General features: G+C 41.4%; 1 protein-coding gene across 1 annotated transcript in view; it reads right to left on the bottom strand.

Moving 5' to 3' along the window:
* Positions 1–5,174: 5,174 nt before the first annotated feature.
* The window catches only part of slc39a9 (solute carrier family 39 member 9), a 35,431-nt gene continuing 15,621 nt past the window's right edge, over positions 5,175–24,984 (bottom strand). Inside the window, exons 3-7 of the mRNA XM_052023728.1 lie at positions 24,076–24,264; positions 18,521–18,589; positions 13,551–13,636; positions 9,467–9,601; positions 5,175–6,287 (exon numbers count right to left, since the gene is read on the bottom strand). Coding sequence (XP_051879688.1) covers positions 6,060–6,287; positions 9,467–9,601; positions 13,551–13,636; positions 18,521–18,589; positions 24,076–24,264 — 707 coding nt within the window. The 3' untranslated portion in view covers positions 5,175–6,059. The remainder of the gene's footprint in view (positions 6,288–9,466; positions 9,602–13,550; positions 13,637–18,520; positions 18,590–24,075; positions 24,265–24,984) is intronic.

The raw sequence follows: 24,984 nt of genomic DNA, 5'->3' as shown, positions 1-24,984 counted from the left end.
TTATCCACTGATATTTACTATAAACCCACCGACTCCCACAGCTACCTAGACTACACCTCCTTCCAGCCCATCTCTTGAAAGGACTCCATCCCTTTCTCCCAGTTTCATCACCTCCACTGCGTATGTTCTCAAGATGAGGCTTTCTGCTCCAGGACACCAGAAATCTTTTCCTTATTTAGGAAACATGGCTCACCTTCTATTTTGGTTGATGGAGCCCTCACCTGCATCTCCTCCATTTCCCACACATCTGCTCTCACCTTCACCCCCTCCCCAAACAAAAGAGACGTTTCCCTGCTCCTCACCTTTCACCCCACCAACCTGTGCATCCAGCACATCATCCTTCGCCATTTCCATCAACTCCAACAGGATCCCACCACCAGTCAACATCTTCTCCTCTTCCCCCACCCCTTCTTTCTGCAGGGACTACCCTGCAACCATAGGTGTCCCTACACTTCCCCCCTCACCACCATCCAGTGACCTAAACAACATCCCTACCAGCTGAGGCAAAGATTAACCTTATCTATTGCATTTGGTCCTCACGATGTAGCTCCTGTGTTTGTTGGTGACTGTTCTGCAGATTACCTGCACTGTCTGCAAAGGCCATCCAAGCTCCTGGTTGCATGCAGTTTCAACTCCCCTTCCCATTCCCACACTGGCCTGTCTGTCCTCGGCCTTCTCCACTGCTACTGTGAAGCCAGATGCAAATGAGAAGAACAGCATCTCATGGTCTGTCTAGGTGAATTTTCATTGAATTTTCCAGTTTTAGAAACCCACACACTTCCACTTCCTTTCCCACTTCCACCACTCCCAGGGTCTCTCTCCCTTTGCTCACCATTTCTATCCTTCCCCCCTCCACTCCCTCCACATCCCCTCGATTACCAGGATATTATCCTTCCCCACCTGCCCATCACCCCCTGCCTTACCTGTTTCCACCCATCACCTTCCATCCTTAGTCTCAACACTTCCCCACCTGGCTCCATCCTCCTCCACCCCTCTCGGTTCCAGCCTGTCTCACCTCTCCCTCATACAATGACTATCTTCCTCCCCACACACTCAGTCCTGATGGAGGGTCTCGACCCAAAACATTGATCCCTTTCCCTCTACAGATGCTGCTTGACCTGCTGAATTCTTCCATCACTTGATTTTTTGTTCTGCATTTCAGCATCTGCAGTTTCTTGCATCTCTCATTACGTACCAGCAACAATAGAAACAAAGAGCCGTGTATATGTTAGAATTTATTTATTAATAACTACTTGTAATAATAAGAGAAATAAAAAAATTAGATATTAAACATTGCCCCCAAAATAAACCCGAAGTGTGTGTGTGGCAAGATCCCAAACCCCAAGTCTAGGAATAGTTCTTAAAGTTCAGTTCAGCAAGTCACAAGGTAGAACGATGAGCAAAGACTTCTGAAAACCACAGTAGAATGTAGAGAAAATGTAGAGAGAAAATTTACGAAATCCACAAGTTCCATGATGGAACCCATACGACACCTCAATCACTGATGATCTCCATTGCTTTGTTCCAAAGTATCTGCCACACCGAGGGCATTTGATACGTGGCCGCCCACAGATATACCTGTTTTCCAGTACAGGTTAACGACAAAGTGGACTCCACAGAGTGCTCCAAAAATCCATACATGGGTTGTATAGTGACAGTCACAGCTATTGTCCTTCATCCATAGATACAGAGACCGGTAGTCAGTCTCTGTCTCCCTGTGCAACAGCCAGTACGCTCCAGTTATAGTCTTTTTTTCACTTGCCGAAGTCAGATAACACCACGCACACACACACACACACACACACTACTACACTATTGTCCAGATGCTTTCAAGGGAGACTCACCAAGTAGCAAACTGGCTCGTAACACTCTACATCAACCCCATTCTTTTAATTCTCCCTACATTCTCATCAACTCCCCCCAGATTCTACTCTTCACCAACATAGTAGGAGCAATTTACAGGGGCCAATTAACCCACCAACCCACATGGTTTTGGGATGTGGGAGGAAACCCACGCAGTCACAAGGAGAACGTGCAAACTCTACAATAGACAGCACCTGAGGTCAGGATTGAACCTGGATCTCTGGACCTGTGAGGCAGTGGCTCTACCCACTGTGTCACTGCTTTGGAATTTGCTCCCATATCTTCTCTTTGCTCCTTTACCAGACTCCTTAAAACCTCTGATCAAACTTTAGTAATTTACCTTAACGCATTCAGTCAAATTTTGTTTTAGAACACTCCTTGGGATATTTTGCTACATTAACTGAGCTGCATGAATATAAGCTGCTATCACCAGCCTAGGGAATGCTGCATCATTGAGGTGCTACCAAGAGGACATATTTTCCACAACACTATTTCAAAGAACAGAGTAATTGTTCCTTGTGTCCTAGCCAATATATAACTGTCGACATCATAAGGCAATATCGTCAGCTCATTAATTTTCTGTTTAACAACACGAGTTAGTGGGACATTTATCCCCTTATGCCTGCTCTGCTATTCAATAAGATCATAGCTGTTCTTCTACCTCAGAACTACTTTCCTCTATTAATCTGTAACCCTTGATTCCTGAAATATTCAAAAATCTGTCTATCTCTTCAATATACACAGTGTCTGAGGCTCTACTGCCCTCCTGGGTAGTGAATTTCACCGTCCTCTTCCAACTTGAATGGCCAACCCTTCATTGAAACACAGTCCTGGTCATCATCACTCAGACCTGGGGAAACGTCTCCCCTGCACCTGACTTGCCAAACTCAGTAAGAGTTTTGTCCCCTCATCCAAATCATTGATACAGATGGTGAACAGCAGTGGCCAGTGATCACAGCCTTACAACCTGTAAGTTATTTTCTATTCATTAACCAAGCCTCCTTGTCTTTTATTCTTCTAAACTCAAGATAGTAGGTCAATCTCCCCGCCCCATTAATCAAGCTGGTGAAGCTGCCTCAATACTTCTATCACAAGTATACAATTCCTTTGGTAGGGAGACCAGACTCAAACAATATTCCAAACATGGTCTCACTAGGGCCCTACGCATCAGCAGGAAGATGTCTTTACTCTTGTACTCAAACTCTCTTGCAATAAAGGCCAACATATAGTTTGCCTTCCTGATTATTTGCTGTACCTCCATGTTCACTATACAAGGACACCCAAATGCTTCTGAACACTAACACCCAATCGACTTCTCACCATGTAAACAAAATTCTTGCCTTTCTATTTTTCCACCAAAGTGGATGACCTCAGATTTTCCCAGATTATATTTCATTTTCCACATATGTAAGCAATCCTCAATGCTCTAATTTTGTTCAACAATCTCATTTGTCGCAGCTTATCAAAGGCTTTCCAACTGCACTACATCCACCGCGATAAACAACCTGCTGGAAGAACTCAGCAGTTCAAACAGCAGCTGTAGAGGAATCCTGATGCAGGGTCTCGACCCAAAACATCAACCATACCTCTCCCTCCACAGACACTGCTCGATCTGCTGAGTTCCTCCAGCAGGTTGTTCTTTTACTCCAGATTCCAGTATCTGCGGTCTCTTGTCTCCCTACACTACATCCACTGGTGTAGTTGAACTTCCACTACACCTTCTCTAGGGCAGGTCCATCCTAGAGTGGTGACCAGAACTGCACACAATACTCCAGATTTGGTCTAAATATGTTATAAAGTTGTACCATAACTTTCCTGCACTTATATTCTATGTCACAGCTCTGGAAGGCAAGTAACCTGTATGTTTACTTCACCAGTTTATCTGCCACCACCTTCTGGGATCCTTGAACTTGTACACAGTGGCCCCTCTGTTCCTTAAAACTCTGTTCACTGTGTAGTTTCAGCTCAAACAAAACATTTAGCCTCATGCACCTTATCTGAAAGGATTGAAATACTCAGAGCATATGAGGAAAATATAGCATATTTTTGCACAAGATTTTCCACACAACATAGTTGTCAGGAGTTTAAAATCAGAACTTTGAATTTTTTCATCAATGTTTAAACATGTGAGATTGATTGGATAAGTATTACTATAACACCGTGTCACACACAATTGGCTTTGGCAAGCCAAGTCACTGACACAGTAACTTGGGGTCAAGCAGCTCCATAAGCAACAATAAAATGCCCAGAACAGCATTTGAATTTCCACCAAGTGATTCCGCATCCATGTTTTTCATTCCCTAGAAAACAAATTTTCTTTGAGTAAGAAAGCTTGCAGGAGAGTTTGAGTTGTGTCACTACCTTTGTTTAGCATTGTTGCTTGCCTATAGATTGGTGAACAACATGCATGTATGTGGATAAGGAATCTAGACAGAAACATAGCCTGGTCAACGCAGAACTTGGCTACTGATGAAGCCATCTCAAACGTTCTAGCAAAAAGGCATATGCAGAAATAGGCTGTGGGACAATGAAAAACAAAGAGACCCATCCACTAAACCCATCCGTAGCACAAGCAAGTAGCATCCCATTATTAAAGCCATATGAAAGGGCAATGCTCCTTGCACTCTCCATAATGACCCAGTTAGTCAGGCTGATTTGAGTGTTTATTAAGATGAAGCAAGATAATGGTAGGCAACATCTAATAAAACCAAAAAATGTAGTCAAAATAACAAAGGATGTTTTGAATTTTCACAAGCAACAGAGCCACTTGACCATGAGTGAAGATTATGCATTTTTTTTTAATGCACCTAGGTTCTGGCATCTGTAATGTTCATTCCACAAGGATGGTGAAGTAGAATCCTTTACAATATTTAAAGGGAACTGGAAAAATATTTGGAGGTGGGGTGGGGGAGGAATTTTGCAGGGCTACAGGGTAAGAGGAACAGGACTGAACTGAGTAAGAAGCTATAGGCTAGTACTTAAATTGCCAAGGCATTGAAAGCTTGGACCAAATGCAAGCAAATGAAACTTCTATAGGTAAGTACAATGGCTGGCATAGATATGGTGGGCCAGACAGCCTGTTTCTGTACTGAACGACTCCAGGACTTATGACTGAATAGCTCTTTCAAAAGAGCTGGCACAGCACAATCAGCTCAGTAGTCCCCTTCTGCAATGCAAGATTCCTAAGGGATTGTTGTTAGAAATACCTCCCCTTTTTTTGTGTGGAGATGTCGTCAAAGTAGAATGCTTTTTCAATTCAAAGAGGTCTTTATAAGAGATGGGATAAAAGAAAAGTTGTACAAAACAAAGAATGGCCACTTATTAAAAATTTATTTATAGATATACATCTTAAAAACAAAAAAAATCTGCAAGATCTGTTAATGTGTACAAAGAGTTGGAAAGATAAGGCCATTGTCAATGGAATGATTTCAGTTTACCTGAAGCAACTGAACAATGAATATTCACAAGTCAGCAAAGTCATAGCAATGGGATTTCATTCTTCATACTTCACTTCCATGGACCTAGGAAACATTTTGTTATCCTACACCCATCTACCCACTGCATGATATGTTTGACCATTAAAATTAATGATTCAGACAGTTTTTTTTTATTTCCTTACCCCATATACATTAACAAAGCACTTTGAACAAAAAAATTCTTCCCAAATACATTAGCCTGTCAAAAATCCTATCGTTTAAACACACAGACATTGAACTAGCAGGCACCAAGCTTACAGGCTAACAAACTATTTAAGACTGTACACTTATGAATAAAACCCAGTAAAAATTATTTCACATACTCAAACCCGATGTCAATTCCCTTGGCTTAATTAATGCCCTGGATTACCTCTAATGCAGCCCCAAGTTCACTGTTAATTTAGTAAGTGCCTGTACTTCATCCTTTGTAACTAGACACTATTTGACTAAAGTTACATTCTCTCATTTCGTTGAAACAAGTTCAGAAATTTCCATTGATATGTTAAACAAAACTCACTTTTCAAAATGGCTACATTGCCAGAATTCCTTCCAACTTATTTACAATTTCACTTAATTTATACTTCCAATCTATTTCATTTGGAATTTCACGGGGAAAAAAAAATGAAGGGGCAAAGCCCCAGTATGTGTAGTGATCCTGCCAACCAACATGGGAGTGCTGACAGACCCTTGTTATCCAGGTTCCTGCTGGGGTGCTGTTGGTTAATGCTGGTGACCCACCGACAGTACCAATGGGATCAAGCAGCCCAGGACGAGGGTGCAAACCTCAAGTCGACTGAGTCCCTTCCCACCCGACTCAGTCTTGTGACTGTGACCAGTGCCACCCACCTCCGGAAGCACGTGTACGGTGGCTACATAAAGGAAAGTTCCTGCTGAAAACAGCATGGCAATTCCAGTGGCATTCACTTCTGAAAGTGCTTCTTTACTGCTCTGCAAAAACAAACATTGAAGAGAAGGAAATGCACATTAGTATTACCTTGTTGGGAGAGCAGCAAACATCACAATGTTCAATTCTCAAAAGTATTTCAACAAAAAACGTCAATTTAAAAAAAAGTTCAAAAAAAAAACAAGCTGCTGGAGGAACTCAGCAGGTCAGGCGGCATCTGTGGAGGGAAATGGACAGTTAACATTTTGGTTTGAGACCCTTCATTGGGACTGAGAGTACAGGGGAGGTAGCCGGTATAAAGAGATGGGTGGGGAAAGAGCTCTGACCAAATTCTTTCTACTGTTTGTTCTCACCGAGACCCATTACCACAACCCCTCCCCTTTCACCTCTTTACACTGGTCATCACCCTACTCTTTCAGTCCAGATGAAGGATCTCAACTCAAAACATCGACTGCCCATTTTCCTCCACAGATGCTGCCTGATCTGTTGAATTCCACAAGTAGCTCATTTTTTTTGTTCCAGGTTCCGGCATCTGCCATACCTTGTCTCCTTTTAAAGTTAGTTGGTTAAATTGAGACCATATTAGGAAAATAAAATGGTAGATCACTCTCACATGAATGGCAATCAGGTCCTCTCAATCCAGATGCCAAGTGTCAAACTGTGTCTAACTTAATTAGCAACTAAACTTGGAAGTGGGAAAGAAGCATACCTCTGATGACATTGGGGGAAAAAATCTTTGCATTTCTATGGTGAAGACACTCTGAAGTCCTATCTATCCAACAAAGCACTTTTGAAATGTTGCTACTGTAACAATGTAGGAAAATGCACCTGCCAACTTACATAAAAACTGCAATTAAACACATCACCAATTAAAATGCTTTGATGTTTAATTGGATCCTGCGTCTTTCAGAAATTAGCAATCACAAAGGTTCAAATGCAGATACAAACTATGTCCTAGGTTATTAAAACTTGATTTGGAAAAATTCTAGCATGTTGAAATTGCTCCATACATTACAAATGAAATAAATTTCTTCCTCTGCCATTTGAACAGAAGTCTTAAAAGTAGGAAAACAGACTTTTTCCTTACATTGATAAACTGCTGGAAAGCCCTGAGAATGTGTAGAATTATCAATCTGATCATTAGTTTGCACTTGTTTTTACTGTCTCAATTTATAGCAAGATTTAAAAAAAGATTCTGGAAAGCTGACATTTCTATCTCAAATCAAAGGAGTGAAATTTACATTCAGATCTTTACTATCTCTCTCACCACCCTCCCCCCCCCGGACTAGTGTAGTCAGAAATAAAACACAAAACCTTACCAAGGATATACAGGCCTTGGAGTGACTGCATTGTAGATTCACCAAACAGTTTCAGGATTCAAGAGGAGGATATTACCGAGGGCAGTTTATGTTTCAGCCTTGAATATAGAGGATTATGGAGTGACCTGACTGAAGTTTGTATGATTAGGGGATTTAATAAGATAGGGAGGAATTATTTGCTCCAATGGGAGAACCCAAAGTAATTTTAAAATGAGAGCTAGACTCTTCGGAGGCAACATCAGAAGCCCCATTCTCAATAAAGGGTAGTGAAAATCAGAAATACTCTCAGATCATAGAATGGTTACAGCATCAAGGGAGACTATGTGGCCCATCATGTCCGTGCTTCCAGCAGAGCAGAAGAGATGTTGAGGCTAGGGCGCACAACTTACTATTTATAATCCAAAACCAATGGACTTTTGTCAGGCAAGATTTACAGAACTGAAGTAGGTAGGCGGAGTTAAGATACCGATCAAGCCACGATCCAAAATGGTGGAACGTGTGCTTAAACTGCTGCTCCTTTTAGAGGGAGAATGTAGTCAGTATGGGTTCTATGCTTCCACTGCTATCTCCTGATCTCATCCACAAAAGTCACCTTGGCTCTGATGCTGAGTTTTCACTAATGCACATACTGCTACACCAACACTCTTGGACAGCACCGAAGCAATGCTACACTGTTAGAGAAGCAATCGTTCAGATGAGGGGTTAACCTGAAGGCCTGGTTACATGATCAGATGGGAGTGAAAGATCCAATGATGAAACTCTCCGCTCACAAAGTTTTGCCAGAATCCTTGCCAACTTCATTCACTCAACTACCATCACCAAATACACAGATTAGCTGTGCATCACCAGCCATTTGGGGGATGTTGGCTGACATGCTTATCTACACCACAGTCATGTCTACACTTCAAAAAAAAAGGGTGCAAAATAGTCAGTAGTCAGAGGTTTCCCAGGACAATTGCTTTCTCTTGTATCCCTACTAGAAAGCATGCGAGACAGTTGGCTGTGATGTTGCATAATCACAGCATAGACTCGCATACCTGCAATAGTATGAAATATCAGCAGTTTCCCTGGCTACACAGGGCATGAACCTGTGGCTCAGCAAGAGTTGAAGGGCAGAATCAGGTTAAAGGCATTGTCAAGTTCCATTTTACAAGGGGACTGCACCAGAGACAAAAGCTTCCAGCACCAATGGAAACATTAACATACATCAATTCAGCTTCCTCACACCATGTCAGAAAACCCTAGGAGTCAGTGCACTTCAGTTAGACAGAGGTCTCACCATTTCAAAAACTGAAGACCTTAAAGCAATAAATGACAAATAAAACAATTTTTTTTACAGTGATCTAGTGTGAATCCCGTGGTTTAATGAGGAAAACCTCCCTTCCTTGAATTACATCACCTGCTCTGTTATTGTTTTATAGCAGATCAACAACAACAGCTTCAATTAACTACTACCTGAAATTCTACAATTGCCACATGATGGCTTGGCTCATTTGGCAGCATTCCCACCTCTCAGTCAGGAACCTTCTGTTCATGTGTTTTAGCAGAAGGTCAAAGTCTTACTGTATAATCTAAGCTGACAACTCCACTGGAGTACAGAGTGCAGGTCAGTCAGGCATTCCCCATCCTTGGATGAGATGTCAGACCAAAGGTCTCTCTGCTTCTTCAGGTTGAGGGTAAAGGTCTCAGTGCAAAACAAGCAAGATGTGTTTCTTGTGCCTTGATCAATAACTTCACAAACAATATTAAAACTCAATCAATTGATCATTCAGGTATTGGTTGTATGCAGTATGTTGCTGATGTAACAGTCACTCCATTGTGATTTCTTAGCATACTGCTTTAGCATGTTATGGTGAGAAAGTGCTATATAAATACCATTTTTTTTCCAGAAAAGCATTACATACCTTACTCAGGCCCAGGTAAGTGACCATGGAGAGCAGCGGTGCTGCCAAAGCAAACACCAGTAGGTGTTTTCTGATTCTATTCCTTTCGAGCCCTGCGTGCATAAGGAAAGAAACCAGACCAAAAGCAGCTGGAGCCTAAAGCAGAGGGAAAGAACACAATGATTGCAGTACACCATTAAACAGTCCATACATGTTGCTTCCAGTTGCATGAATCATAACATTTCCTCTGTGTAACCTTACGCCCTTCGCACCTCCCAAAGTGTTTCACTGTTGGTGCAGTACATTGAAGATGCAAGGCAAACTGTGTACGTAACTGGTATTGTCCACTGAGAACACAGGATCTTTGAAGAGATAAGCAATTTATGATATTTCCAAATACAAGGCTTGGAAACCAGAATAGGGTCCCAAATGAGGCACCTTTTCAAAAAAAGCTGTTCCTGTTGAAGGAGAGAACCTCTTCAGAACACTGTCACACATTCTTGCCCTAATAGTTTCCTCCCACCCTGTTCTTTTGTTACAGGAATCAAGGGGAATACTATCTCACTGTTACACCAGGAAAAATGCCACTAATTCTCTTTGGACCATAAGGGTCTATGGCTCTATAACTAAGTGGGCAGACAACACCTCATCTGATAGAATGCACCTCTGACAGTGCAGTCCTTCCACACTATTGCATTGAAGATTCTGTAGTCAAACCACTGGAATGGGCTTTGGACCCAACATTCCAACTGAGAAGTGAGAGATTTTAAAAAAAAAGCCATAAAGGAGGAATTTCGTCAAAATGCACATATAAATGTTGTCTCAACATCACTACAGAAAGGCTGCTGTAGATTTAACTCTGGAAAATAATCTAATTGCTTCAAACAGACTGAAAGTCAATTCAGAGGGGAGCAGGGTAATATTTACTACCCATCTCTAATACAGGTGGTGGCTGAGGTAGAATGGCTTTGATTGCTGGTGGCAATTTGCCCTTTTCAGAAGGCAGTTAAAGGTCAACAACTGAGGATAGAATTCTCTGGAGAGTATCACCGAACCACTTGGGATTTTACAACAATCTGACAACTTTATAGTTGTGTTTACTGATTCCAGCCCTCCCACCTTTTCTGGATCTTTATTTAAAGATATCTTATTTCACAAATGTTGAGATTAGAACCCTTGTCTGTGATCCTGTCCTCAGACATGACCCACTCAGACCAGACTTATCCATTTACCCTGGAACATGTCATTGGTTTCTTAAGCTGATACAGGCCTGATGGATAATGATGCAAGATGGCGAGTTCCAGGATTTTGACTTGTAACACACTTCCATGTCAGGATAACATCCAATGTGAAAAGGAACACGTTTCCATGCACCTGTTTCCCAGCCTTCTAAATGGCAGAATTTACAAGTGTTGACATACAGTCAAACAAAATCTCAGGAAATTACTACACTGACTCAAGCCTTATAGGTGGCAGTATTTATGCAGCTGGCTAAGTTTTTGGGCACTGGTGACTTCTAAATCTTTGATGTTTTGGCAGTCAATGAATGGCAATACTACCAAATGTCAAGATGGCATGATTGAACTCTCTTGTTAAGGCCAGACATCCTCTGGCATTTGTATGCCACAAATGTTATTTCCTGGAGACTGGACGTTATGAATTGAACACTTCCATGCAATCTTCAAACGTCCTCATGTCTGACCTCAGTGGACAGAAGATGAATGAAACATCTGAGGTCACTATGCTGAGGAACACCAGTAGTTTCTTAGATCTTGCCCACCAAAAACTATATCCTTTTGTGACAGACAAAAGTCCAGCCAATGGAGAGATTGTCCCAGTTCATGGCAACAAGATATACCAGGCCTCCCTTCTGCTACACACTGTGAAGTCCTGTCTTAATATCAAGGGCATTCTCTCTCATTTCATCTCGTAACTGAGCTCTTCTGGTCATGTTTGCATCACATGCATCACTCATTTGGAACTGCGTGCTCCTAGCAAAACCTTCACCAAGCAACAGTCAGCAGGTTAATGCAAGTGCCACTTGATTACCACCATCACTTTGCCAACAATTGAGAATAAATGAATGGGAAACTATTGGGTGGACTGAATTTGGTCTGAATTTTGTGGACAGGATGTACCCAGGCCATACCCAATTTCGTTAGAACTGTCCTGGCTTTTCCTAGAATACATCTTCAAGCCCTGTGTGTGTGCTCAATGAGTATTGCTGGGTCTCACAGGCTTTGCTCTATCCAGTGCTCTCAGTCATTTTATGATTTCAATGCAGTAATCAAATTGGCAGAAGACTGGCTTTTGTGATGAGACAAGAGGGCTCAAGTGGATCACTGATTTGAGTTTTCCATCCAAGATGTTTGCAAACACTTTAACCTTGTGCATTGCATTGATATACACAGGTATTTCTTCTTCCCCCCCACCCGAGGTTTCTCATTTAGTTATTCACCTATTATTCATAACTGGGTGTGGCAGGGCTGATGAGTTTGTCCAATTCTCTGGTTATATTTTATCAGCATGCTGCTGAACAAGCCTGAAGTCTTTTGTATTTGCCACAGTAAGATGGCACCTCATCTTTAGATGTGCCTAGTTCTACCTCTGGCATGCTCTTCTACATCTTCACTGAACCAGGCTTCTAGCTGAATCACAACAGCAGAACAATAGTGTCAGGCTGAGGACAGATGACGGTAGAATTCAATTACTCTCCTGTTGGTTGGCCACAATGCATCATTGATCTCAAGTCTGTGCTCCAATATTTACTTTGATTCTATCACTTGTTGTTGAGTGTCGTATCTACAAAACAATCTATATTAAAGACAGGATTTCATCTCTGCAAAGACTGTCTCCTATCAAGTCACATCTGTGGGAGGTGGACTAGTTAGAATGAAGTCAACCAGGTTTTTCCCTTGTGTTGTTCTCCCACAAACCATCCCAAATGGTAGCTATGTCTTTCAGAACCGTGTCATCATTGTCAGGGTTGGTAATACCAATCCACTTGGTGAAAGACAATGAAGTCCTGTCCCTGTCCAGAGTGCATTCTGTACCCTTGATACACTCAGTGCCTCCTCCAAGTTATGTTCATTGTGGAAGAATGCTCATAAATGATGGTGACAGGTGGTCATCAGGAGAAAATTTCCTTGCTGCCCATGCTTGACCCTGCAGCTTTCAGATTTCCTGAGGTCCAGAGCCTTTCCTTTCCCACTGTGCCACTACCATGGGTGGCTCTGTATTGCCAATAGGTACAACTCAGTTTGAAACATTTGGCCATTGTAGAGGAAAGTTAAGATTTGGCCACATTATTGTAGGTCTGGAATTGTACATGTGCCAGAGCAGGAATGGTGATAGGTTTCCTTCTTCAAAAGGACATCAGGGAATCATTCTGGCTTTTATTACAAGCTGACAGATTTTTAAATTCAAGTTCACATACTTCCCATAAAATAACTGCATGAACTCCACTTTCTCATTCTATCCTCTCAGCCCTTCACTCTTTACTCACTGGACAGCTTTCTCAGAGCAGGAATCCACTGCGTGAATGCGTTCCACACACCACCCTTCCCACACGACAAGCTTACCTTTCCTTTGGTAAGCAAGTCAAAATGGTGAACAACATTCCAGTTGTGGTACAATTGTAACAGGACTTCCTTACTGATATCACTTGCATTAAAGGTCACACATCACTTGCCATCCTATTTGCCTCTTAGTTTGTGGTGTGCGTAAAAGGACACCTAAATTCCACCAAATACTAACATTAACCGCTCTTTCACCTGTTAAGGAAATATTCTGCTTTTCCATTCTACCTCACACTGCACTCTGACAATCCAACTACCCATCACTTAACTAGTCCATATCCCTTACAGTTTACTTCACCTGGTGGGGTTCTCTCTGCCACCTCTGGATTAATAGTCCAGGCTGTAGGCAAATCCAGTAATACCATTACCACATTCCCATCTAAGACAAACTGCTGAATTCCTGGTCCACTTTATTAATGTATCCATATCCAAAAGGGAAAATGATCTGTTAGATCCAATCACTGAACATTTCTCAAACCCTCATATGGAATGCAGTAATAAAGGAAATCCAAATTTCCGATACTTACTTTGTGCAACATAATAGCTACAAATACAATCAACTGTACACTCGTCTGTGATGTGGAAGCTGCTGCACCCAATGCAATGCCATCCGCTGTAAGGGAGAGGAATAGATGAAGTCAAGTAGTACAGGGGAATGTGGGAAATACAAAAGAGAAAAATGCTGCTTTTTTTAAAAGTAGCAATTACTCCCTGCAATGGGAATAACAGACAAATTAAAAATTATTATTGTCACTTACAATTTGTTCAACTAAAGTATTTATTGCAGATTACATCACTGGGTAGTCAACTGGATTACTCTACAGGGCAGTGCATAGAGCACTTAAATTCTGACATTAGGTTAACAGGCAGAAAGAGGAAACAATGGGTTAAAAAAAAAAATCACACCACAAAATGAACAATCTTTTATTCTATATTAAATCAAACTAAATATCCTAAATCACACGTGTTGCCTTTTTCAGAATCTTGATTTGCATTCTAAAGAAAACAGGATCTGAAGTCAAGCAGCATAGACATCTTTTAAAGTTATGTCTTATGTGCCTGAAAAGACTGGGGTCTCAGTCAGCAGTGTTTCATCCATATTGGGAGTCAATCTGCAACTGCACACTTCACCGCTCCCACATAAGAACAAACTAGAAAAGTTAACTGGCCTTACAGGAACAGAGCAGAGAGTGGCTTAAAAGACAAAAACATTCAGGGTGCATTGCACAAAAAATTAAATGCTACATAAGTATTTGCTGGAGCACTGAGAAAGTTATAGTTATTTAGGAGTTATTCTGAAATGTGTAACAATAAATTGTCCGTGGTACTCAATTAATCCAAGATATCCAAATCTATATTTGTTTGTGTTTTGAATGTGTTTAGTTTTGATTTAGAGCATTTACAGGACTCCTAGTATTTAGAACATAGAACATAAAACAATACAGCACAGGAACAGGCCCTTTGGCCCATAATGTTGTACCAAACCAATTACATTCGCAATAAAATGCCCAACTGAACTAATCCCTTCTGCCTACACAATGTCCATATCCTACCATTTCCCTCACATTTATGTGCCTATCTAAGAGCTTCTTAAACACCCCAATCATATTTGCCTCCATGACCACCCCAGCAGTGCATTCTAGGCACCCACAACTTATGCAAAAAAAAACTTGCCCTGCACATCTCCTTTAAACTTTCCCCCTCTCACCTTAAATGCGTGCCCTCTGGTATTAGACATTTCAACCCTGGGGAAAAGATACTGGCTGTCTACTCTATCTATGCCTCTCATAATCTTATAAACCTCTATCAAATCTCCTGTCTGCCTCCACCCACTCCAGAGAAAACAACCCAAGTTTCTCCCACCTATACTCATAGCATATGCCCTCTAATACAGGCAGCATGTTGGTAAACCTCTTCTGCACCCTCTCCAAGCCTCAACATCCTTCCTGTAATGGGGCGACCAGAGCGGAATGTAATGCTCCAGATGCAGCCTAAGTAAAGTTTTATAAAGCTGCAGCACAACTTCCTGACTCTTGAACTCAGTGCCTCGACTAATGAAGACAAGCATGCCATATGCCTTCTTTACCAGCCTATCAACCTGTGTAGCCACTTTCAGGGATCTACGAACTTGGACCCCAAGGTCCCTCTGTTCATCAACACTAATTAAGGGTCTGGCCATTAACAGCGTACTGTCTTTTTACATTTGATCTCTAAAAGGTGCAACACTTCACATTTGGCCGGGTTGAACTCCATCTGCCATTTCTCCACCCATATCTGCAACTGATCTATATCCTGCTGTATCCTTTGCCAGTCTTCTACACTATCCACAACACCACCAGTCTTCATATCATCTGCAAATTTACTAACCCACCCATGTACATTTTCATCCAGGTCATTTACATACATCACAAACAGCAGAGTTCCCACTACAGATCCCTGAGGAACGCCATTAGTCACAGACCTCCAACTATAAGTCCCATCGACCACTATCCTGTCTTCTACGGGCAAGCCAGTTCTGAACCCAAATGGCTAATTCGCCGTGGATCCCATGCATCTTAATCTTCTGGATGAGCCTCCCATGAGGGACCTTGTCAAATGCCTTACTAAAATCAATGTAGCCAACATCCACAGCTCTACCTTAATCACCCTTGTCACCTTGTCAAAAAACTCAATCAAGTTAGTAAGACAGGACTTGCCCTGTACAAAGCCACGCTGACTGTCCCTAATTAGGCTATGGTTTTCTAAATGCTCATAAATCCTATCCCTAAGTATCCTCTCCAGTAACTTCCCTACCATTGACATGAGAGTCATCAGTCTATAGTCACCAGGTTTATCCCTGTTTCCCTTGATGAATAATGAAACAACATTAGCTACTCACCAGTCCTCTAGGTCCTCGCCTGTGGCTAGAGAGGACACAAAGATATTGGTCAAGGCCCCAGCAATCTCATCTCTTGCCTCTCTCAATAATCTGGGGTATATCCCATAGGTCCTGGGGACTTTAATGCTCTTCAAGAGATCTGACACTACTTCCTCCTTTATCTCAAAATGCCCTAGCATATTAGCATGCTCCACACTGATCTCCCCATCCTTCTTCTTGGTAAATACTGATGCAAAGTACTCGTTAAGGACCTCACCCACCTCCTCCGCTTCCAAGCGCATGATCCCTCCTTTATCCTTGAGTGGTCCTACCCTCTCCCTAGTTATCCTCTTGCTCTTGACGTATGTATAGAATGCCATGGGATTCTCTTTAATCCTACTTGCCAAGGACTTTTCACGGCCCATCCTGGCTTTCCTAATTCCCTTCAAGTTCCCTTCTGGCTTCTTTATAATCCTCAAGTGCTGCTTGATCTTAGCTTCCTAAACTTTACATATTTTTCCTTTTTCTTCTTAACTAAATGTGCCACCTCTTTCAACTCCCAAGGTTCTCTTACCCTGCCATTCTTGTCCTTCCTTCTTACTGGAACATACGTGTACAGTCGGTCTTTAAACACCCTCCACATGTCAGACGTGGAGTTGCCCAAAAACAGCTGTTCCCAATTAATTCTCCCTAGTTCCTGCCTGATGCTCCCATAATTTGCCCTGCTCCAATTTAATACTCTCCTGCAAGGTCCATACTTATCCTTATCTATAGCTATCTTAAAACTTAAGGAGTTGTGGTCACTGTTCCCCAACTGTTCTCCCACTGAAAGATCAGTCACTTGGCCAGGCTCATTACCCTACACCAGGTCAGTATGGCCCCTCCTCTTGTTGGACTACCGACATATGAAGAAACCCTCCTGGATGCACCAATTCTGCCCTGTCTAAACCTCTTACACTAAAGAGGTCCCAGTTTATATTAGGGAAGTTGAAGTCCCCGCTGACAACAACCCAATTAGTTTTACACCTTTCCCTAATCTGCCTGCATACTGTTCCTCAATATCCTGGTGGCTATCAGCAGGTCTGTAGTGTAATCCCATCACAGTGATTGCACCTTTCTTATTTTTGAGTTTTACCCATATAGACTCAGTGGATGAGCCTTCCATTATGTCCCCTGTTATTAAATTGTCCCTGATATTGCTGATATTGTCCCTGATTAGTAGTGCAACTACCCCCCCCCCCCCCCCCACTACACCCACTACAGCACAATTCAGGCCCTTCAGCCCACAAAGCTGTGCCGAACATGTCCCTACTCCCTATCTTTTCTAAAACTTCAAAACCCTGGAACATTAAGCACCTATTCCTGTCCCTCTCTCAACCAAGTCTCTGTTTTCTTTGCAAAAATCCAACATTTGCAGGGCAATGGACAAAAAAGGGTGGAAAAGTGCTAATTGGAAATTTTTTCATTTCACTGGGACAGAGATAATTGCCTGATGTGCTGGTTTAGTCTCTATTATCAAGTGTTGTGATCTCAGTAATGAAAACAGGGATCTCCATTATGAACTCCATGTACACACATAGCCCAAGAACATAAGAAATAGAACTAACGCTGAATCTTCCTTCTCCACTTTCTCTAATCTCCATGTCGTTAGATTCCTCCATGTACAAAGCCTATCCATCCCAGTCTTCAATTCACTGCCATCTGGGTCAGAGAATTCAAAAGATTTACAGCCGTGAAAAAATCCTCCTCATTTCACTTTACAAAGGTGGACTCCTTAACCCATGACTGACACACAACCCTACAGTCACCTGCCAAGAGACGCACCCTCTCAGCATCTATCTTGGCCAGGCTTTTCAAAAGTTTTAATGAGACCACTTCTACTTTTCTGTTTAAGGCAATGTAAAGCAATTTACTCAAGTCTCTCCACATAACACAGGCCCCTTATCCTAACAGTCAAACTGGGGAGCTTCTATTAAATCAAGTGTACCCTTCTTTAGGGAAGGAGACCAAAATTTGATACTGTATTCCAGGCATGAGCTCCCCAAGTTCCTATTTAATTACAAGTTTAGTTATTCTCCAATTCTTTTGCAATAAAGCTTAACAATAATGCTCCTCCTGTTTGCTTTAGCTGCACATCAACTTTGTGATTTGGGTACAAGATTCTAGGACCTGTGTTCCTTTTAAGTTCTCACGAAACCCAGAATTTCCATTACACTTTTTATCTTGTCTAGCAAGAGGAAAGAAAGTATTTGTTTAAAACTTCTGGATTTCCTTATTCCCTATAATTCTCCATTCGCTGCCTGCATGGGGCCCGCATATACCCTCACTCCTTTTTCTTTTTGCATTGTTGCTGGAGCTCTGCGGTCTTTTTGCTGTTGGACAACAACTTCAAAGCAGCCATGATTGAATGTTTTAAGTCTACTCTTCATACTTCTCGGCAGGAGTCACAAGATAGTGACTACCCTGATAATACTTTTCTCTTCCCCTGAAGAGAGTGCTAAAGATTCAAATTCTCTATTTACTCTGAAGTAGAGATCTGGGTGGGATCTCTCTGAAATCTTGGAGTATTTTAGAAAGAATGGAACCAACATTGAAGTGATGCTTTTAAAGCTGTCACAAGGCATGTAGAATTAACATTACCTGCTGCATGAACCACCAGGCCAAGCGTGGTGGTGATCTTGCTATTTGCTGTTCTTGCAGCTTCAGGATCTTAAAGGAAAACAAAACAGAATCAAACACACAGATATCTTCTGTAAATTTGAACATTAGTTAAATAATTTCATTCATTTTTAGTTAAATAACTTCACACATAATGGTCCCCAACATCTCCATAGACACAGCTTCCACCCCCCACTTTATACCACCACTTACTCCCATGTCCTTTCAATTGTTGGCAGCCATAACCATTACCTTTTGGTAACTGACCAGCAAAATCTCTCTCACCTCAACATGCTGCAACCCTGCTATATTACTTGAGAGAGAAATACTGTTAGTAACTCTGACACTCATTAGTAACTCCTAAAAGTTTTTACCAACTTTTAATAGCCTTTAAACACAAAGTATTAACCTGTCTTTCAACAAATTTTAACACCCCAGATTTCTCACTTGGATAAAACAACCATAAAATCTGACAACTTGGGGAAAAAAATGTCTGCTACTGTTATACTCATTGGGAAAGTTGAGGTGAGACCAGTTCATGAACTAGACTACTAAATACAACCTCATGCTTCTGTTGGAAGCCTTCTCACACCAATAGAGAGCTTTTGTGATTTTGTAAAGAAAATGATTAAATATCACTAAAATAATATCAAGGTTTAAAGGATTAAACTTTAAAGATTGGTTGCTTGGCTTCTAATCCTTTGAGTGTAAATCTTACAGGGTCAATTTAATCTTTGTTGCACTCACATTAAAGCAAGAATATCCTTCCTTGGGTAAAAGGACCCAAACACAACACCAAGGCCCTATATAAATAGCAGCAAGACATCCTTGCTCTTAATTTCCAAACTTTTCAAAACAAATGCCAACAGACCATTTATCTTACTAATTACTTATTGCATCCACATATTAACATTAACACACAGATGTGTGTACAAGAGCACTCTAGGTGCATCTGAACACCAACATTACCCAATTTGTTATTTTAAAAATAAATTTGCAGTTCTATGTTTCCTACGAAAGTGAACATTTCATATTTTTCCCCATACTATATTCCATCTGCCATCTTCTATCTTCTTTCCCAGTCACTTAACCTGTCAATATCCCTCTGCAGCCTCGTCAACTTACCTTTATGCCTATCTTTGTACCATCAGCAAATTCCAATAAAGTCATACAGCTGAGACCCAAGCACGGGTCCTGGCAGTACACCACTATTTGCAACCTGCCAAACCAAAAATGAACCATTTATCCCTACTCTCTTCTGTTAACTAATCTTCTATCTATTGAAATCCTTGCCTCCCACAATCCTCCATCTGGACTACCATATTATCCCAAATCCCATGATACCTTCAGTTTCCAAGCAAACATCCTTTCTTTCTGCTATCTTTATCCCATCCATTATCACCCTTTTACCACGTCCATTTTTGCCCATTTCTCTTAAATGTCAAGTATCCAGAAACACATGGATCCTAACTACAATCACATCTTGGAATGGCTACCAACCAAACATTTAATTGTGCTAATAGGTCATCAATTTTGTTGATAATGCTTCAATCTTTTTCTATTCTCCCACTCCCCCCCACCCAAATACCACCATAGACTTATACTCTGTTAATTTTGTTTTGTTTAGACTCCTCTTCACTAAACATTTTTTTTATAAGAAGTATCTACATTACTACTTTTAACAGACACTGCATTACTCTTATTCCTTTTGAATTGACTCTTTCACCCCCACTCCTGATGAGATAAGTTGTTAATGCAATCACTGCCCACCCTTCAATAAAGATTTTATCAATTGTCCTGTTTTTGAATTGACAGGATATACCTGGTTTGAGTATTTTTCTTTTTTTTGACAGGACATTGAGATCCCTAACAAGGACAGATTATCCCCCAATCTGAAATTGTGGAGTTTGTTCAGTTTTCCAGAGGGTAGTTAACAGTCAACCACATTGTTGAGCTCAGCTGCATGCAAGTCATACAAGAAAAGGACCTTAATTACTTGTTGCATCCACATATAAACATTAGCACACTGATGTGTGTACAGGAGCACTCTTTGTTTTTAATGACAATTGGTTAATTACATGGTCACCATTACAACTATTGCCTCTTATTCCAGATTTAGTGAATTCAAATTCCCTTGCTGGTAGAGCATGCACTCTAACTCGGAAACTAATTCAATAATGCTACTCTTCTGTTAGGGAAGTTCCTTGCTTCTGGAACCCACCCTAGGGGGCCCTTTGCTATCAGAGCCCATCCAAATGGAACAACTTCCCTTTTCTCCAGCATTGACATCAATGTGCTGTAAATTGAAACCAGGTCTTTCACAATGCTTTTTACGATACACATTTAACCACCTGGGCCAGCACATTGATGAAGAAGGCTGGACAGTGCCTCGACTTTCTAACAAGCTTAAGGAGATCTGGCATGGCATGTCACCAAATACTCCAACAAACTCCTGCAGATGCACTGTTGAAAGAATGGTGGCTGGGTGCATCATGGCCTGGTACAGCAATTCCAACATACAGGAACACCAGAGGCTGCAGAGAGCAGTGGACACAGCCCTCCCCACCAATGACAGCATCTACAGGTGGCACTGCCTCAAGAAGGCAACATCTATCATCAAGGATCCCCAGCATCTGGGTCATGCCTTCTTCTCGCTGCTGACATCAGGCAGGAGGTATAGAAGCAGGTTTAGGAACCATCAGGTTCTTGAACCGACCTGCACAACCCTAACCCTACCTCAGCAATGGAACACTACGACCACCTCTTGCATCACCATGGACTTGTCTCTGTCTTTTTTTTACACCAAGGTCTTGCACTTGCAGTGCCTTTTTCCCCTCTCTCTCTTCATGGTCTTGTATAATTTATATTCTGTTTGTACCTATGTGCCTGTGATGTGCAAGTTTTTCATTGTACCTGTACCTCTCTGTACTTGTGCACATGACAAACTCGATTCAACTGCTAATCCATTTATACTCCTGTGAATTAGAACAGGGCTCAAGTAACAGACCACAGATCATTACACATGAAGATCAAGGTTTTAGTTTGAAGCCCAGCTCCTAAAACTCATACACTCTGCATGGCTTTCTGCCGGGTACCTTGGATTCCTCCCACCCCCAAAGGTAGGTTAATTGGCTGCTGTAAATTGCCCCTCGGTAAGTGGTAAAAAGAATTAAAGGGGGGGGAGGGGTTAATGGGCATATGGAAGAGAATAAGTTGCAGGGCTACATGGAAACAAGAGGGGGAATGGGACTGCTCTGCTGGGAGCTGGCATGGCCTGATGGGCCAAATGGTTTTGTTCATAAACCAGCCCAAGATCATTGGATCCTTTTCCACCCACTCCTGATGAGATACGTTCTTAATCCAGGCATCAGGCAGGCAACACAATTTTAAGAACTGGTGACGGTGACTGTGACTGCAACATGTACCTATCCTCAACCACATCCCTTTTCACTCCATCGGAGCATCCTCTTGTTCTACAACACCATGCTCAGTTGGCTCAAGACCCTGTGCACTATGTCCTCAACAAGAAAGGCAGGAACCTTCCATGACCAAAAACCAAGGAACCCCCATCTCTGTAACTGAGATTCCATTACCTGCCTGACTTTTAATTATACCTTCCTGTCCCTTACCACTAAACAAGTCTGTACCACAATCAAACCCAAGGATTATGACCATTTCCTGGATCAAAATACCCAGGGAACTCCTCCCCTGCCTGATGCCTCACAACAATTGCATTTCGGACTTTAGCTCCGGAATCTGAACTGAGATTCCTTAAGTCACCAATACTTGCAGTAGACGTGGGATTGCAATGCTCTCCACAAACTCCCACATGGTAAAGTTTCAGCACACCTTCCAAATACTGCTATCTCTATCCAATCCAGTTTAATTAAATCTTTTGTAGTTTGTGCATTTCATTATTGGCACAATTTTTAGCTTTATAACTTACTTTGTTGTGCATAGATTAAATTACGTTCCATGGACAACTTATCCATCTCCCCACTTTTAGTTATATCACCATGTTTTTTTTTTCCTCCTGTGCTATTCATAACCACTCACTCTGGTTTCACTTTTTTTGAAAATATCTGAAGTTCAGGATTATTAATCTTTTTAATGGGGGCAAACTTACAAAATTTGCAGGTGACATGAAACTCAAATGTAGTAAAAAGTAGACAGGCTGGTAAAATGGGAAGACATGAGATGAAATTTAACACCCAAACAATTCATTTTGTCAGGGAGAATGAGGAGAGACAACAAAGTAAACAAGTTTCACAGGGACATGAGGAATAGGATGGCAGCAGCATACATACATAAATCAATGAAGGTGGCAGGACAAGTTAAACAGACAATTAAAAAGCAATATAGAACCCTTAGATTTAAACATAAAGGCAGGGTAGTAAAGTAAGGATATTATGCTAACCATTTAAAAAAACCACAGTTGGATTTTTGTGATCAATCTAGGGCATCATACTTTAACACGCATGCAAACAACCAAGAGAATGCAGTTAATATTTGCAGGAATGGTGTCGGGAGTGAATGACAACTTGGCAGGAGCAGCAAATCTGGTATTGTTCTTCTACTGCACAGAAAATTAAAGGGGTGGAAATACTGGAGGACATGCAGATACGATACAGTGATCAAAGCCATTAAAGACTTTATTGGAGATAAATTGTATTTATACTTCCTTTCACTAAGACCAATGGGGAAGTTTTGATTTTGCAGACTATATAATCCGAAATGTACCAGCTGAAAGGGTTGTAAAAAGTAACAAGAAGGAATTGCATAGATGTGACGAAAAAGGGATAATTGGATAAGCTGACAAAAGGAAAAAGGGCCAATTCTCTTCACACATTTCTCTACCCATATTATAAACATTGTGCAACCCTCATTTAAGGCACCCTGTATAGGAAGACAAGAGAAAGAACAAAGGCCTGTATCCACCACCAACCCCCCTCCCCCCAACCTTGTCCCCCACACAGCAAACTATAAATATACTGGTTGTGATAGAAATGGCAGAATAGAACGTCAAGATGAGGAAGAGAAAATTAAACCAGTGCAGGGTTTGAGGGTGGGTGCAGTACTTCAACCCTACCAGTCTAAATACAGCACAAAAAGAACTATACCCTAGACTTGTGACAACCTAATTTGAAACATATGGCTGGCTAACATTGGAAGTCTCATTTGATAGATGCCTTCCAGACATTTTGAAACTTACCATTTCCAACCTTTATTTGAGAGTGCCCACAGACCATAACAAAACCTTGGATGCTATACAACTAGTTTGGATTTAGAACCTTAGTCTAGTGCTTCTTTAGCAAGACATCAATTTCTTTAACCTTTTGGCCGATCTCAACAAACCAAGCCTGAACCCCTAAACCCCCAAGGAGGAACTCAGAATCAGACATACTATACAACTACAGGCCAGTTAAGCTGAAAGTACCTTATATTAGCATACCACATTGATATTTTGCATCCTTTACATCTCGTTGTGTTGCATAGCATTATTCCTCAGAACAGCACTGAATTTTTGTGCCTCTTACCATCGCTGGAGTGCATATGAGAACTTCCTATCTGATCCACTAGAAGCATAAAAACAAATCCAAGGACCAGTGAAACACCAATGTATGCATGCAAAGCAACATGCTCGTGATCATGCTTGGTCTCTGCCGATTGTCCCGTCTTTAATGGACCCTCCGCTTTCCCCACTTCATCTCCATGGAGGTGTTTATCTAAAGAGTAAAGTAAATAAATAATTAATTCAGTGCCACTTCCCATGGTGCAGACTGAGATTTGTTAATTCTTCTCTACTACTGAAAGCAGAATATTGAAATCTTCCATGCAGGTGGGAATCTGAAATGTCATTCTTCAATTAAATCTTTTAACTACCTTCTCTATTCTTCCAAGTCAGTCAGCACTGCACAGGAACACAGCAATCCATCTAGTAGTTTACAATTTGCAACAAACCTATGCAGAACAGGTGATGGGAAACCAAAAGACTGCCATATCCTTCTGTTGTCTTCTATCAGTGACTGTAGCAGGCACAGTATACTACAATTCAGTTGTTCTATCAGATCCCGAGTAAGACCACTCCACCAATCGGGTCTCACTGCTCAGCATTTGAAAAACTATCCCCCATTATCACATCCATATTATGATCTGGAATTCAGTACTTTGGGAGAAGCAGTTTCAATATTAACTAACAAAAGGAAATTGGATGAAAACAAAAGGGTGGGGGGGGTGGTGGTGGTGGTGATATAGTGGCAACACAATAGACAGCCAAAGCAGCAATAATTGATGAATACCCATCAAGCCTGGTGACAATTCAGAAAGATGAGATTACTTTTGTGTGTATAAATCACATACACACCAATGCAATTTTCTAGAAAAAGTGCCACTTCATTGGGAGCTCAAAGGTTTGTGCTTCCCCCAATGACTTCCAAGTAAACTGA

Source organism: Pristis pectinata, chromosome 1, assembly GCF_009764475.1.
Source record: "Pristis pectinata isolate sPriPec2 chromosome 1, sPriPec2.1.pri, whole genome shotgun sequence".
Taxonomy (NCBI): domain Eukaryota; kingdom Metazoa; phylum Chordata; class Chondrichthyes; order Rhinopristiformes; family Pristidae; genus Pristis; species Pristis pectinata.
Note: the sequence above shows the minus strand (reverse complement) of the source record. Positions and strands in the feature narration are given on the sequence as shown.